The sequence below is a fragment of the Haliotis asinina genome, chromosome 7, assembly GCF_037392515.1.
Source record: "Haliotis asinina isolate JCU_RB_2024 chromosome 7, JCU_Hal_asi_v2, whole genome shotgun sequence".
NCBI classification, from domain to species: domain Eukaryota; kingdom Metazoa; phylum Mollusca; class Gastropoda; order Lepetellida; family Haliotidae; genus Haliotis; species Haliotis asinina.
In genome coordinates, this window is record NC_090286.1 from 31,607,000 (window position 1) to 31,623,539 (window position 16,540).

The window sequence follows — 16,540 nt, forward strand, 5'->3', positions numbered from 1 at the left end:
GTGGCAGGACAGATCTCATTCAGGTCAAGGGCAATTTGCCAGGTCGACATTACCGTGATGAAATCATCAAGCCTCATGTCCTTCCTTTCATGATCCGCCAGAATGTCATTATCAGCATGATTTCCTTGCCTAGAACAACGTTCAGGTTCTTGATTGGCCCTCATGATCACCAGATAATAACCCTACTGAACATTTGTAGTACGAATTGGATCGTCGTGTGCGACAGCGTGACCCTCAGGCACTGACGTTACCTGCTCAGTTTGTGGCCTTGGGGAAAGAGTACCCAGTCATTCCCAGGCTCTTCATCCCGAATCTGGTCCAGTTTCTGGGACGCCGATGCCAAGCAACCATTGTTGCTAATGGTGGCCACACAAGATACTGACTGCTCTGCGACCTTGATATTGGAACATTTGTCATTTGTGACGTACAGTTTCTTGCAGCATTGGACCGTTAATGTCCATTTAGGTTTTCTTCATGACTGGCCTGTATTACTGAACCTTTCGTGTCTAAGCTCATAACTATTTTCAGCTATACGTTTCTTTTTGGAGTAGTATATTTTCGTGATTTTGGAATTTGACGGATTGTTTAGGGGCGACTTTTGTGCGCTTTTTATTATGCTGTTTACCTACAGATTTTTTAATGCTTTGACAGAGAGGCGATCCAATTTTGTTTTCAGGAAGTGATGTTTCATATAAATTATAACGTCTCGATGTTACGGAGGTAATATGATATTTGATGAATGAGAGGTTTGCATTGTATTAGGTTCCACGAAACAAAGTTTATCATCTACATTTAGCATCAGAAGCTGAATTCGAAGAATCTGAAGTTGGAGATTTTTCTCGTTAACGTAAATACCACCTTATGCTCTCATAACTTAAATTCCCACGCAAATGTTATTTTCAAATAAAAAAAATCAATGGTAGATAGGTGTAATAGTCGTGGTTGTAAGCCCAGTAGTTATTCATCCATGTTCATTACACATCCGGCCACTTTTGAAAACATCTCATCTCTCATCCTATGAGGTTAATACTGTATGAAGTTTTTAAAGCCCCTTTTATCTTAATCCCACTCACAATATATTACGTGAGTAGATAGGCAGTTTCATAGGTTTCCAAGATAAATAACGGATTAGCATCCGATGGAAGTTCAATGAAAACGTCTACCTGGTACGAAAATGATCACTCGCGAGACGTTGGGGGCATTTAATTAACTCAACCTCATTGCAAGGAAGGCAAAAACTCAGTAGCTCCCTACACCGATCCAGGGAGGTAACAGAGTCTCCGAGTTCTGAACAGACCGAGACATAATTTGATTACAACAGCTTACATAGAAAAGCTTGGAAATCAAAATGAAGCTCTTTGGGCAGTCAGAAAGTCGCGATATAGGAATAGTTCCTGATTCTAAGAATTAGCTGTGCGATTTATTTCTAACATTCACTACTTCATCTTAATGTTTTACTCTTGTGTGTAAGCCTTAGGGTATAAGTGAGACGTTTGGCGCCAGGGAGAGCAATTCAAAAACGTTTGGTAACCGTTAACTTGAGAAACAACGCGTTTTTGGTCTTTTATGGAAGTTGTTATGAATTCAAACATTTAAGAGACTCTCACTGTACCTGATAGGTTGTAGGATTTGTAACTGCGGTACATTGATTTTTGGAATATTACATAAAGGGGAGATATGATTCGGTTCTTTGTCCAATTTTTCAATACATGAAGGGATTTAACGTGTGTTCAGGTTTGTGGAATAAATGTAGGGTCTTTTTTGTATGAAACAATTTTGCTTTTGAATTTGTGAAGCTAAAACACGAGACTAGTGAAATGTTTTCAATTATCTCAGAAGACACTGTTATTAGCCATCGACACCAGGATTTACATCAACAGTTGTCGACAGAAATCAATTCCTAGCTTTATTGGTTTGGTGCAATATGTTCAGTGCTCTTGGGCAGAAACGATTGTCAATTGACGGCAAAAACTATGATTGGCGAGGAGATCCAATAGCGTTAGATGGTTTAAACAAATTGTAGTTGGAAAATACAACACGAAATAGAATTCAATACAGTTGTAAAATGTAAAATACAATTCCGATGCCCTGCTAGGAGAAAAAGGTAACCAGAACATCATGTTTATGTTAGTTGGTTTCAGAGATTTGTCATAATCCACAAGGGAATATATTTAAACAACCGATGCAACTCAATGGCTGAAATGCAAAGACCATTGTACCAGAGACCCTTTTTTCAAGCAGTCTTATAAGTGCGCTGATCGCACGTTAACGTTGAGGGGTTGCGGTTGATTGTCTTCAGGATGACGTCGTGTAGAGGAACTGAGCCTCGTTTCACAACTACGATTATCGTATGGTGAATGAGTGAGTGAATTTAGTTTATACCGCTTTTGGCAGTATTCCAGCAATATTACACCACAAATGGGCTTCACACATTGTACCCACATCGAATCCGGGTCTTCGCCGTGACGAGCGAAAGCTTTGACCACCAGGCTACCCCCACCGCCCGAATTATCGTAGTACCTCAACGTACGAACTTCGCCTATAACGATCTGACTCTCATTATGAACAGTTCTTGAATCTCACACGTGCTTATATTTTACGATCACAGATTCAAATCGCTCTTTTGGGTATGAATTACAAGGGGGTAAGCACTGTAATTAGAACAGTGAAACAAATGCACCTTCTGTACGTGATGAATGTTAACTTAGACCAACCCTACATGCCCATGGTGTTTCATTTAGTGTGCATACCCCCTTGTAATGCCTACAAATACATCGATTTGACACTATGATCGTTTATTAAACAACTTTTATCCCACAACAACTTGGATGAAATTCTAGGATTAAATGTTTAGTTGACATAAAATTATGGTATAGGTAAAATTATGAGGATTCGCAATCTTAATTTCACTATATTCGAATTACCTATTAGTTCATCACTACGTTTTCACTGCAAACAGACTATTCACAAAGAGGATTGGTTGGATGCGATGTGTGATTTACCCAAGTGCTATAAGCTTCTGGTTTGTATCTGGTTTAATCCTGGCAATATTATCAGTTTTAACAGCATCTCTGTACACGTCTAACGCCTATTACAGAGCCAGGGCTATGTGTCAGTGCAGAATAAGTGAATTTAGGACACTCGGCAATATTCCAGCTATATGGCGTCGGTCTGTACATTATCGAGTCTGGACCAGACAATCCAGAGATCAACAGCATGAGCATCGATTTGCGCAAGTGGGAACCGATGGCATGCGTCAACCAAGTCAGCGAGCCTGACCACCCGTTCCCGTTAACGGCTCTTACGACAAGCTGAGTCGCCTTTTATGGCAAGCATGGGTTGCTGAAGGCCTATTCTACCCCGGGTAGACCTTCACGGGTCGTCACGTTAATGTTCTATATTTACTTGATGCATTTGTTTTTGTAATCAAAGTAATTGTATTTCCAGATGCTGATAACCTATTATTGTTTATTTTACAGGTTCGGGCGGTAAATAACGCCGGGGCAGGGAAGGCAAGCCCGATCATTTCTGTGAGAACAGAGGAAAGTGGTAAGTCTCTCTTACGACCCAAACTCGGTCTGAATAGTTATCTCCCTTATTTACACCCTGATCCGATGATCGTGGGTCCGCATCTATGTCGCGGAACAAGAGTATGTCTGAAACCTTCTCTCTTATTGTCCCTCTCCGCAACGCGGAGCGGGGTACTATGAATTCAGCGGCGTCCCGATTCTTGTTAACGCGGCATCTCATGAACTATTGTACCCAATATCTTCACATTTGGTGACAGTCCATATTGGGGGATTACGCAGACAATTATTTTCAAGGTCACCATAACACTTTGGGCACTTTTCAGATTCTTGTTAACGCGATATCTCATGAACTACTGTACCCATCATTGTCACCATTGGTGACAGCCTACATCGAGGGATTACGCAGACACAAGTCAGTTTTGGTGACCTTGACCTTATTTAGGTCAATGTTATCAATATTTCTTTGTTCGTTAGTGGCAGGGGACATTGCCATATTTGTGGCAAACATGTACACTTGTCTTTTCTGCCACTATATGCCTATGTACATGTACGGGAATTACTGTTCAAATCTGTATTTAACTATACTGGGCTTATTTAATCATTATTCACATCGCTAATTTAGTCGACTTACGTACCTGGTGGTCAACTCTTTATAAGGATTGTCAGGTAACACCATCCGACATCAGTTGACTTATTAAGTGGTAACAGTTTTTGTATAACGGAACGATCAAACATACGATCTCAATCAGTTTTGAGCCTTGAGCATTTTTCATACCCAGGTGTCACAGCCTATGGTACGACATTGAACCTTGGGGTATAGGTGATGTGCTATATAAGTTTTAGTATCCTACTCTCAGACGTTATTGAACAGCTGACAATGACAGAAAGAGACCCCCCTCACGGCAGTGAAAATGAATAAAATTGAGTGTAGAGCAGTAATTAAGTTTTTAGTTCTTGAAGGAAACTCGGCGAAGACCATTGAAGAAAGGCTTTCAGCAGTTTATGGGAAGTCTTCCCCTTCATCTGCTACCATCAAACGATGGGTCAATGAATTTAAGCATGGTCTTGGAGATGACCCCTGTCGAGGTCGCCAAACAACAAGCACTAGTCAGGAAAACATTGACAGAGTGCATAGACTTGTGCTGGAAAATCGTCGAATCACACTCCACGAGTTAGAGGAGACCACAAGCATTTCACACGGATCCATCGAGACAATTCTTCATGAACATCTCGTCATGTCTAAGGTGTGCGCTAGATGGGTGCCAAGAATGCTTACAGATGAAATGAAGCAAACAAGGGTCACCATAAGCAACTCCATGCTAACCAGATACAACAAGAATCCAAAAGATTTTCACTTTAGGCTAGTAACCTATGATGAAATCTGGATCCACCACTATCATCCTGAGAGCAAACAAGAATCCATGGAATGGAAACATGTCACTTCTCCCAGGACCAAAAGGCTCAAAGCCTCCAGATCAGTGCAGAAGGTAATGGCGACAGTCTTCTGGGATAGCAAAGGCGTCATCCACATAGATTACTTACCAAAGGGAAGACCAATGAATGGGGAATATTACGCTAACTTGTTGAGGCAAATGCGACAGCCAATCAAGAAGAAGCGCCGGGGCAAGATCAGACGTGGTATTCTTCTACATCAAGACAATGCTCCAGTACACACCTCTCGCGTTGCAGCCGCTGCTGTCCAGGAATGCGGGTACGAAATCTTGCCGCACCCCCCCACCCCCACCCCCCCTACTCTCCAGACCTGGCACCAAGTGATTACCATCTGTTCCCAAGTCTCAAGAAACACTTGCGTGGTCGTAGATTTCAGGATGATAATGAGCTTATTGCTGCCACTGAGGCTTGGTTTGAGGACCAAAATGGCGCCTTCTACAGAGATGACGTCAGCGCCTGGCAGAGAAGATGGAACAAGTGTCTTGACTCACAAGGGGACTATGTTGAAAAATAAATGTGGTTCATACCAATATTTTGTGTTTTTCTATGCAAGGCTCAAAACTTATTGACATCCCTTCGTACTCGGAATCTCGCAAAGAAAACACCGTTGTGTCGAAACTGAAGGAGATACTTCCAGGTTTCGACTCAAACACAAAGTGTTGACTCAAAAAAAATACGAGGGGCCAAGCAGGAGTAGATCCAGAATAGGGGTGCGGAGGTACGACCGTCCCCCAAAAATACGTTCCAAGGAGCATATCCCACCCCTCCCCACCTCCTAACCTCTGGAATTCATGATTTATGTGCACCTCTTCTCCAAATTATGTGCACCCCTTCACCGCGCATGTCACACTTTGTCTCCGAGACAACGGAAAGTTCGCCTCATCATAGTTCGACACACGGGGGTTTGGCTGTGTTTCAGTAACGAGGAGCCATTCGCAAATGATAACTGTTACCAATACAGGAGAGCCTCAGATGTCCTTCAGGTCAAACTGCGGCTGTTTCGACAAACGTACACTCTCATTGTGGTTGCCTGTAACTTTTATAAAAACACTTCGAGCTTTGTTGTTAAATCTCATCTGTCTTAAATAGGATTTGATCTGACTTTATTTTAAACCAATCGGATTTGATTTATATCTTCATTACTCCAATATAACGATTCATTGAGAAATGGCGTGCACTGCCTGACGTTCTTAAAGACCGATCTCTGGCAAACTTCGATTCAAATTTCACGCGTTTCCGGATTTTGTCCTACTCGTTTGAAAGATCGAAGAAAATCTGAAATAAAAACATTAAAAACATTTAAGTGATATTGTTATGAGGATGCGTTGAGTTTCATAGACATTGGGACTATTTATTACTAGAAAAAGCAAACCACGACGTAATGATAGACTATTTAATATCTCAAATGTCAATCTAAATCAGTTGCAGTGTAATAAGGACGAAACCATAACGACACCCAGTTCTTCACGTTGGCAGTAAAACTGGTTAAATAACGTAACTGCGCTAACGGAGAGATACGTGAATCTGTATGAAGAGAAATATCCTGATTTTGATTCACTAACGATCAAACTCAAAACACATTTCACTGGCGATTGGGTTTCTTATACTCAAAGAAAGAGTAATTCTTCAGTGTGAAAAGAAGCAGTGACGTGTATTATTCGTCTTCCAGCACAGACTATGCCCGTCGGGAAATCGGCCTTGCAACATTTGATGGTGGTTAGTTATGCTTCTGGCAGGGCGGCTGCTGAGGGGTGGGGAAAGTGTGGCAACAATACTCGCCATTGGGAATACGCCAACGAGATGAAGTCAGTCACGATGGTTCTCATCAATTACTTGTCTTCTCAGTTAGATTAATGCGCAAAGCGGGTAATAATATGTTCCAATCGCAGCGATTATTTGCAGAGAGTTGCTTCCCTTGGTCGTGGTTTAAATCAAGGATTCGCAGTGATAATGATGTTGAGCTTGGCAGTACCAATACAGTGATCGGGAGTTTCGATAAAGTTCAAGGTTCACCTTGACCCTCATTTAAACTGTGCACTAAGCATACCCTAGTGACTTACTATCACCCTTGTGCTTTGTGACAGGAGGACCTGCATCGGATAGACTTTGTGCAGGATAAATTGATTGGGCATTGGAGTCCTGGTCAGGGCGGAGAGCCTCGCACGCTCACTCACTCACCGTATAATTTTATCAATGTCACTCACTGCAGTGCGATAACGTGATTGAATCATTGTTTAATTGTACAGATCGATGCTCATGCTGTTGAACACTGGGTTGTCTGGTCCAGACTCGAATATTTACAGATCACCGCCATATAGCGGGAATATTGCTGAGGGCGGCTCACTCATTGTTGGTTTACTTCGCAGTCGGTGTTTGTAAGAGTATGTGCGGTAAATCACAATCTTTTAGATGATAGACCACGACTCAGTTATATCTAAGATAAGGACTAATGGGAACCAGCTCAATGTAGGAATCCACACGAAGTAAATTAATCATGAACTTGATGAACTTCTTGGCAAGACTGTTTGCAAACTTATTGTACCACAAACATTCGTCAATCCATAATAAGATATCTGCGTGGGTGACAACACGACATTGTTGGTATCGAGTGTTGTAACCTAGAAATAATCGGTGCGACTGCAGCAGATATGAGGAGACAGTGTTACGTGATAAAAATACATAAACGTGAATACAAACAAATATTGCTATTTACTTGTTTGTTTTCTTGTCGTTAAACGTTTTCTTAACCCCGCTTTTATAGATGCCATCTTGTGGCTTTATGTTTCAATGTAGATACTTACACCGTGCTCAGCGAAGAGGCCGGTGTATTCGTGCAGATTTTGTAACTGGACTTGAGGCACTGAAATTCAAGTCTCTCCTGCGAGTGTCGAATCAGCATTATTAAAATACATGTATGTTGTTTTTTCAGTTATGTGAGTACAGGTATTCCGTTACTTGTGGCGCACAGCTGCACGAACCATTTCTGTGGGTCAATTTTCTCTAATAAACACGCAATGGAGGACAGTTGTATAGAAAGTAATCTCTCTTAAGGGGATAGTATAGTGATGAAATCGTACTTGATTCCTTACAGTGCGTAAATCCAATTTCATATGAATATAAAATTGCTAAAAGCGGCGTAAATTCCTACTCAATCACTCACTCACATTGAAATTATACGTGCGTTCAATATGGAAATGATTACATACGGGTTTTTAGGTGTGCATCTGAACATGTGAGTTGCGTCCCTTTGGGGTTCCAGGAACCTGGTCATGGATTCAAATCCTATCTTTGCACCACATGCCCGAACGTCACAAAATCGATAGACTAAGCCCCTTATATAGTAGAGGGGTTGGATAGTAAACCAGGACTTAGTTTATAGATTTTCTCACCCGCAGTGGGGGAAGTCTGTAGTGTGCACCATGTTTAGATTTGTCATCAGCGTGCGGTACTCAAGGGTTTCACCGAAGCTGTAAATTTCTAAGGCCAGTAACTCTACATGGACCTGAGGCGCCTCTTACATCCGAAATGTTACTGCTTAAAATAGATATTACTCACTCCTTATGCTTTTCAGCAATATTCAACTGAATGACTACGTCCTCTAAATAATGAAAGTTAACGGTGTATTTCACAAGTCATACAAGAAAACCTCTACACGGTGCTTCCGCAAAGGCCAGAATTACATATCTTCAGAAACCCATGCATGAAGACTAACGATTAGTCTCTGTAAATGTATTATAAATTTGACAGAAACAAATTACTCAGTTTAACCTGAAATTGTGTACCGTTGAGATGGGATATTCCTGAACCTGCAGACAAACAAGACTTGCTTCAGTTACAGCGTTCGCTTATATACTGAAAGGCAAAAAGAACGTCGCTGGAGATATGTGTAGACGTCAAATGGCTTGTTGCCGTTGACCTCTCGTTAATCTAGCCATGGCTGCTGTGTTCAGACAGCAAGTAGACGATTGCCATTCAAGTCTGAATGTATGCATGGTACACATGCATCTCAATTCCAGTGTTGTGTTTGTGCGAACTCTTCTCTTTCCACAAACAAAAACGTTTCTATCCTCAATCTCAAACAATACTCTATTGGGCGAAAAAAAACACTATACGACCACGATTCATGCTTTTCTTAAACTTGACTTCCGGTGTATATTTAATAAAGATAGGTTCAAATACTCCACGGAGTTTCTTTTGCCATTCAGTATAGATAGGGTTAATCGGAAGGGCAAATAGTATGGTATAGGACTACCAAACTGTGATTGCGGCTTAAAACAAGAACCAACCACATCTTGCCGTTTCCTGATGGAAATACATGAAATACTCAGAGCAAGTCTTTCGTAGTAGTCTCTTAGAGTGTAACATTATAAAGGCGAGTCGCGTCTCTAAATAATCCAGGAATAATCAACCGTCTGGCGTGACGAGATGTAAGTACTACTAAACGCTGTTGTCTAATGCCAGATTGCGATTTGATCACCTGTTGGACATGTGTATATCCTGGGGAAATGAACTGCAGACAGATCGCCTCATTGGCTTGAGCGTTACTGGCGGCGTGTATGCAACCAGTGTTTTATGGCCGTACTGTACGTGCGACAGAGAACTCGTTACTGTGCACCATCAGGACATAATGAGGCAGACATATGAAAACAATGCTTCGGCAACCTTGTGTTCCTTTAATTTACAGTTAGACACACCGTTATGTCTAACGGGTATTACGGTCGTGATGATCCGGGTTAGAATTGCTCTTCAGTAACCCGTGCTTGTCGTAAGCGGCGACTGAGGAGATTGGTTAGGCTCTCTAAATTGGTTGACACATGGCATCGTATCCCATTTATCACTCTTCGCTTTTCTGTATGTTGTAATTCTCCAAATACCCTTATATATAACTTTCATTCGTCTACAATGTAAACTTGACTATTTTAAGTAACAGGAGGACGCCTATAGGTTCTATAGCTATATATATATATATACCACCGATGCTCATCCTTTTGACGTAACGATGGTTGGTGCCTAGTGGTTAAAGCGTTTGCTCGTCATGTCGAAAGCCCGGGTTCGATTTTCAAAATGGGTACAGCTGTGGAGGCCATATTTTTGGTGTCCTCCGCCGTGATATTGCAGGAATATCGCTAAAAGCTCACTCATCATCTTTACTAGCTGGTGGGGCAAGAGTTAACCAGAGTTACATCCCTTAGTCTATTCAGCACACGAAGCTGTGACACCTGTGGATCTGTTCTCACTTAGTTTGTACCAGACTAGGACCATAATTCTCCAGCAACTGGACTCGATTATATACAGACCGCCGCCATATTGCTGGAATATTGCTGAGTGCGGCGTAAAACTAAACTCATTCATTCACTTACTGTATCGAATCATCAGATAGCGATACTGAACATCACGTTTAAAAAAATACATGTAAATAAGGCAAACAAGACGTCTCAAGTACCAGTTCAATGAACTTGGAAAAAAAGCTGAAAGATAGTATTGCAGCGTGAGCAGTTTCTCGTCACCAAGTCAATGCTTATGTAGTTAATACGGCCTGATGGAGGTCGGAAAGGCATTTCAGGGCGTAAAATAGTTTGTTACCGCAATAATAGCCTTTCATGACACTTGAAAGGTTCAGCTGATGAAGATAAAGACGTTACCTAAAAATGTGTTTGAAGTGTAATTGCACAAGGAACGCGTTGCTGACACGAACACATTGCACACTGGAGTGAAACAGAAGAAAGGCTGTGTTGTAGGATCAAGAAGTTCTTAATACAGTGTCAATAAAACTTGAAATTAGTAATCATTTCGCCAAACGATGTACCGGATGTGATTCAATCCCGTCCTGGGTATTTCTTTCCTGTTTTATGTATTCCTTTTTGACAACGCTAATAGTAATTTAGGAAATTGAAGTCGTTCACCTCTACACAGCGAGGAATTGAAATTTGACACAATCGCGTGACTTTTTGTAAACAGTGCTACTGTTATCAAGGATTTCAACTCTTTCATTATAATCATTGTCTTATTATTTCATATGACACAAATCCAATAGTCTCAACAGTAGCACTTTAGGGAACCTTTTTCACCGTTTTCGCGAATATTCAATCATTTTCCAGAAAAAGCACATTTTCGTGTTGACTGAATCCCTCCTTCGTCCTTCGACCAATTTGAACAATCCAGTTCAATTTGAAATTGAATTTTCTCCTCGTTATTTTCTTTTAAAACAAGGCAGATGCAGATGGCTTTCTCTAAAGTTCAGTTTCCCAAGGCGGCACACATGCCTCTTCATCATCACTGCGATCTCGATCCTCATCAGAACGTACACGCATGCGCAAAATGTCCAAAAGCTAATGCACCTAATTCAAGTTCAATAAATATGACAGGTTAATCTCAAATTGAAATTTCGTGTTTAAAATTTATCAATGTGTCTTTTTTCCGTAAACGATTAAAGGTATAATTCTTTCTCTTTCAAACCCGGGCTTTCAGCTCATTTTGATCATTGCGCGAGCTTTATCGGAATGTTTATGAAGCACTTTTAAGAATATTCAGTAACTAGGATTTTGGATATTCGGTCAGTGGAACATATTTAACATTTACGAGATAACTTAACAAGTTGCCTTCATTAGAAAAGTAAGTAAATAACTCGTCTAAAATTAATTATGGTGATTTATGTTCCTTCTTTATTCAATTGCCGATCAAAATGTCTGAAACACAAAGAGCAAATCCTTGACAATGTACACTATTCAAAAGAAATCCAGGATCGGCTGATTGTCATTAAATATTACTTTCATAAATAACCAGGACCCATTCGCTACCAAGCCTCAAAAGAAATGCAGGTTACGTTGTTTGAGGTCAAGGAGTGAACGTGTATAGTTTTATGACGCACTCAGCAATATCTCAGCATTATGGCGGCTGTCTGGAAATAATCCAGTCTGCACCTGACCACCCAGTGATCAACACCATGAACACGATCTGCGTAACTGGAATACGATGACATGTGTCAACCTGGTCAACGAGCCTGACCACCCGATCCAGTTGTCGTCTCTTGCGACAATCATTGGCCACTGATGATCAATTCCAACCCGGATCTTCACGAGTTCGTCGGCTTAAAGGATACTTGTTATGAAGAATACATTATGGGAGGGTCAAGACGGATTGGACCCATAACCTCTTAAACCCATGCATAAGGAGCGGTGGGGTAGCCTAGTTGTTAAAACTTAAACTCATCACGCTGAAGACCCGGGTTCTATGGGTGCAATGTGTGAAGCCCATTCCTGGTGTTCCCCACCGCGATGTTGCTGGAATGTTGCTAAAAGCGGCGTAAAACCCAACTCAGTCAGTCAGTCAGATCCACGAGTATGGATTGATGTAACTAATCCAAATAGAACACCAGATGACGCTCCGATCGTGACGGAGATAAGACAATAACAGACATGAGAAACGTGATTACCTCTCTGTATCGTAAATAGAACAATTGCAGTCATATCTAATCATGTCATAGTCATTGAAGGACAAGTAGGCCAGACGTCATCTCGAAAGGCCAGGTGTTATTTCGATAAAATCAAGATTTATGTTAGCAAAGTGAGTTGGAACCGACTGAGAAGATGACTCGCTGACTGGAAGATGTTCATTTTTTTAAGTTAAAGGACGAATGTTCTTGGAGTCCATTATATTATAAGTATACTTTTTGAGGACTGAATGTATATGTAATTAATAGGGGCTAGAGAGGTGGGAGTGACTGATCCGAAAGTAATCAAAGTGATCAGCGCTATGGGCGAGCGGTGGGGTGGCCAAAGGGTGAAAAAGTTCAGTTTTCTCGCCGAAATGGGTTGGGTTTTGATTTCCGTTGGAGTAAAAGATATGAAGCTAGTTTCAGGTGCCCACCTCCGTGATATTGCAGTGCAATAGCTAAACGCGGCGTGAAATCGTACTCACTCAGTTCATACTTGTTGTTGAAACAGTTAACTGATGATGCCGTGGTGAGGTTGTGTAAGCTGATAGTTTATTCAATGTAAAGCGGCGTGGTCCAGTCAAGACCGTTTATAACGAAGTCGCTTATAACGAACTGGTCATTTTGCCCAGACGCCTGGCATATATAAGTCGAAAAGGGCGGTCATAACGAACACCCTTGTTTACTGTACATGGTTCGAGCTACCAAAGCCTATTTGGTGACCATGTTTGGCAGCTTGACTCCTGGCAATTTCTTGGACTTCAGTCCTGCCCCACAACAAAGCACATAACACATGTGGTCTCACCTTAGGCAAGTGAGTTTGTTCAAAATTGCTTCTGTTCACCCAGCAGAAAATGGGTACGCGATAGAATGAGTCATGTTACCTCTAAACGTCTAGCGCCTAACAGGCAGCTTTGGTTAATCGGGGTAACAATAACCAGATTGTTTGGGCGCTTCGAGCATGCATTGTACATGGAGTAATGTGCATGATAAATGGACTGTTATTGTTATTATCATTTCGCCCGGCCTAGACGTTATTTGTGAGACCCAGCGAAAATTTTTACTACTTAAAGCAGTACAAAAAAACATGACGTAGAGGAGCAACCGGTGAAAATAATGTTCTTGACTGTAAAAAATGACTGTAGATTACTTTATCGATAATGAATTATCTCTCTTAACTTTTACCATTTACACGACAAGCGGGCAATCGTGGCATTTGCTAACTGCCGTACACATATTGGGCAATAAATATGCTCGACTTAAGCAAGTCTCTTGATCTTTCACTGGGCAGGAAAATTCAGCTGAGCTTGAACTTGTACGACTTTGTTGGATGGTCGTTTTTCTGTCAAATTCAAAGCCTGTCTCTAAGTGTATGTGTCAAATCATTCCCTCCGTCAACTTGACGTTGATGCAGAATCGCTTAGAGATTTACATTTTTATGTGTGATTGGACACGAACGTTCACACCCTAATCAGATCAGTCTGATATTTATTCCAGCATTGTGTTTATTGTACCAGTTTTGAGCAAGCAGTCAAATATTCAGCCGTCAACTGCATCACCGTGTTGATTAAACCTACAACTCAACTGCCAACTGCGGTGTCAGTAATCTGTGTTTTGATACACACCATGTACAAATTTCGTCCCGTAATGTTCAGACTCGGCTGCCAAGTCAAAACGACCAAAGTGATCAGCTGTCGGTTTGAGGTTATACTTTGGGCCAGTCTAGCAGTTAATTACTTGATGTTTTCACCATACATGCTTTGGTGCAATAATGATGACTGACAAAGTCCTGCGGGTTTATTTTGTCAGCGCCTCCAAGAAGAATTTCCACCTCTCAGTCTGAGATCCGTAGTGAGTGGGGCACAAAATGTCGATAGGTGTTAAGAAAATTGGCACCGCAATACTCCTCACCTTTCTCGAGAGATTGGTAATGGAAAAACGATATGTGTCTTGCAGGTGTTGGTAAAAGCATCAGTGGCGCCTGTGTTATTGGCACCAGTCTTGTCTGCATAATATCTCTCTGCTTTGTTACAGAGGCAATATATCTCGACCATTGTGTTATCGGTAAAAACAACAGTGCATATGGCTGGCCGTAGCGGCAATTACAGCTTTATACAAAACAACATTTCTACGAAACTTTTAAATGTAATGTAGCGTCATTCGAGAGATATAAACATGCTTCTTTGCCTTAAAGGTGTTTCTGACATTTTTATAAATTAATAACTCAATGCCGAGCGGATGATAGATGTCGAATATGTCACAAGAAGCAAATTCCAGACTTCTCAAAGGAGTGACTTTGTGCATAAGATGAAGCCAGGTGACATTTCTGCCGGTCATGAAATGTTTAATGTCATTGCATATGTTTAGAAGAGTAGGGCACCCTAGCGGTTAAAACATTCTTCCGTCACGCCGAAAACCCGGGTTCGATTCCCATGTTGATCCAGTGTGTGAAGCCAGTTTCTCCTGTAATATTGCTGAAAACGGCATAAAACTCACACTTCGATGAAGGTGACGTTCAAAATGAGGTTACGTTCGGTTAAGAACAACGTCTGTTCAGACATTCCTCAGCTCATGCTAATGAAAGGTTTATAAATCGAACTGGGAATTATTGCTTTTCTGTAAAACATATTAAAGGAATTCATTTTAAAGGTTGGACTTTTTTTCGATTGAAAATTTTGAATTATGTAGGATAAAATCTTGCAATCAGAGAAAGTATCAACGGGGATTTGGGAACGGGTGGAAACTCGAATAACCTATTACGGTACAATGTGCAGGGATTTCAGACTGTTTATATGCAGAATCTGGAGACGTAGCGGGAAACACCGGAGACCTTGTTTGACTTGCTCATGGATATAAAGTTCATTTCTGCTGTCCCCGGTCGTGGTATTGCGGACCGGGGACATATAACATCGTTAACACTGTTAACAGTGACTATGCGATTTTAGTTTTACGCCGCTCAGCAATATTCAAGCAATATAACGGCGGGGAATACCAGAAAAGGTCTTCTCGCGTGTGGGAATCAAACCCGGGTCTTTGGTGTGACGAGCGAACACGTTAACAACCAGGCTATTCCATCGCCCCAAACACTGGCACTAGGTTTTAGCTTCTTATGCATAAAACGTGTAATATATATATTGGAGGTTTTAGCTTCTTATGCATAAAACGTGTAATATATATATTACACGTTTTATGCATAAGAAGCTAAAACCTAGTGCCAGTATATATATATGGGATGGGAGATTGGTTCCTGCTTAGGATCAGCTGTTAACATATGCATGAGACGTCATGAAATGCCATTTTGAAATGGAATCGTTGTAATGGACATCCTCAGCCCTGACTTAAAAGTAGATGCAATATCAAAAGCCTTCGCACGGTCAAGGTCACAAGCTACAGACTATTTGAAAAGGTCTTTAAAGTTTCTCTTGACTCAGAACGCTACTTCACACAGTCTGTCCGCTTTCAGTTCCAGGTCCTGTCCGCGTATTGAGGAACGTGTCGCGTACCACGACGTCAATACACCTCAGGTGGGACCAACCACTTGACTTTAATGGCGAGCTGCGCTACTTCACGGTAAGTGTGTTAAAACGTCAATGCTTTTAGGACGCTGACTTTGATGTCCTGTTGGTGTGTGTCCCAGAGTAGGAAATTGGTTTATTTACTGGTTCCATGGAGATGTTAGAAGCTACGTCATTATCCTGTTTTTCGATTACCGTTCACAACGCTGCAGGCGGTTTTCCTTGCCATCTACTTAAGCTTTCGATGCCTGCGTAAGATCTTAGTCAAAGGTCAAGTTTGATCTTTTATAAGTCGGTTTGTGTAGAATAATATTTTTGTTTGAACTGTAATGTTGTATTGCCCGCTGTTATGTTAGCTTAAGTATGATAAAATAACTTTGTTTGATTATTATTGGAAGATGTATGTTTAAAGGTTAACGATAATTATGTCAATGGTATTGCATTTGTGGTAGTATTCATCGTCAGATCCCTGTTTAGTGTGCCCTTTAAGGAAATCACATCACCTTAACATGTAGGGACTCTGTGAGAATAGAGATTATCGGCATCCCGTTAGGAACAGCGTCTGAGTACATGGGAATGTGGATTAGCGACAAGGTTGACACTCATGCTAT

The 16,540-nt window shown here is 41.3% G+C and overlaps 1 protein-coding gene across 10 annotated transcripts in view; it reads left to right on the top strand.

The window, feature by feature from the left end:
• LOC137291043 (receptor-type tyrosine-protein phosphatase mu-like) overlaps positions 1–16,540 on the top strand; it is a 190,775-nt gene that overhangs the window by 114,101 nt on the left and 60,134 nt on the right. For all 10 annotated transcript variants that reach the window (XM_067822302.1, XM_067822303.1, XM_067822306.1 and 7 more), the window contains 2 exons: positions 3,480–3,549; positions 15,878–15,984. In XM_067822302.1, the coding sequence (XP_067678403.1) occupies positions 3,480–3,549; positions 15,878–15,984 (177 nt within the window). The remainder of the gene's footprint in view (positions 1–3,479; positions 3,550–15,877; positions 15,985–16,540) is intronic.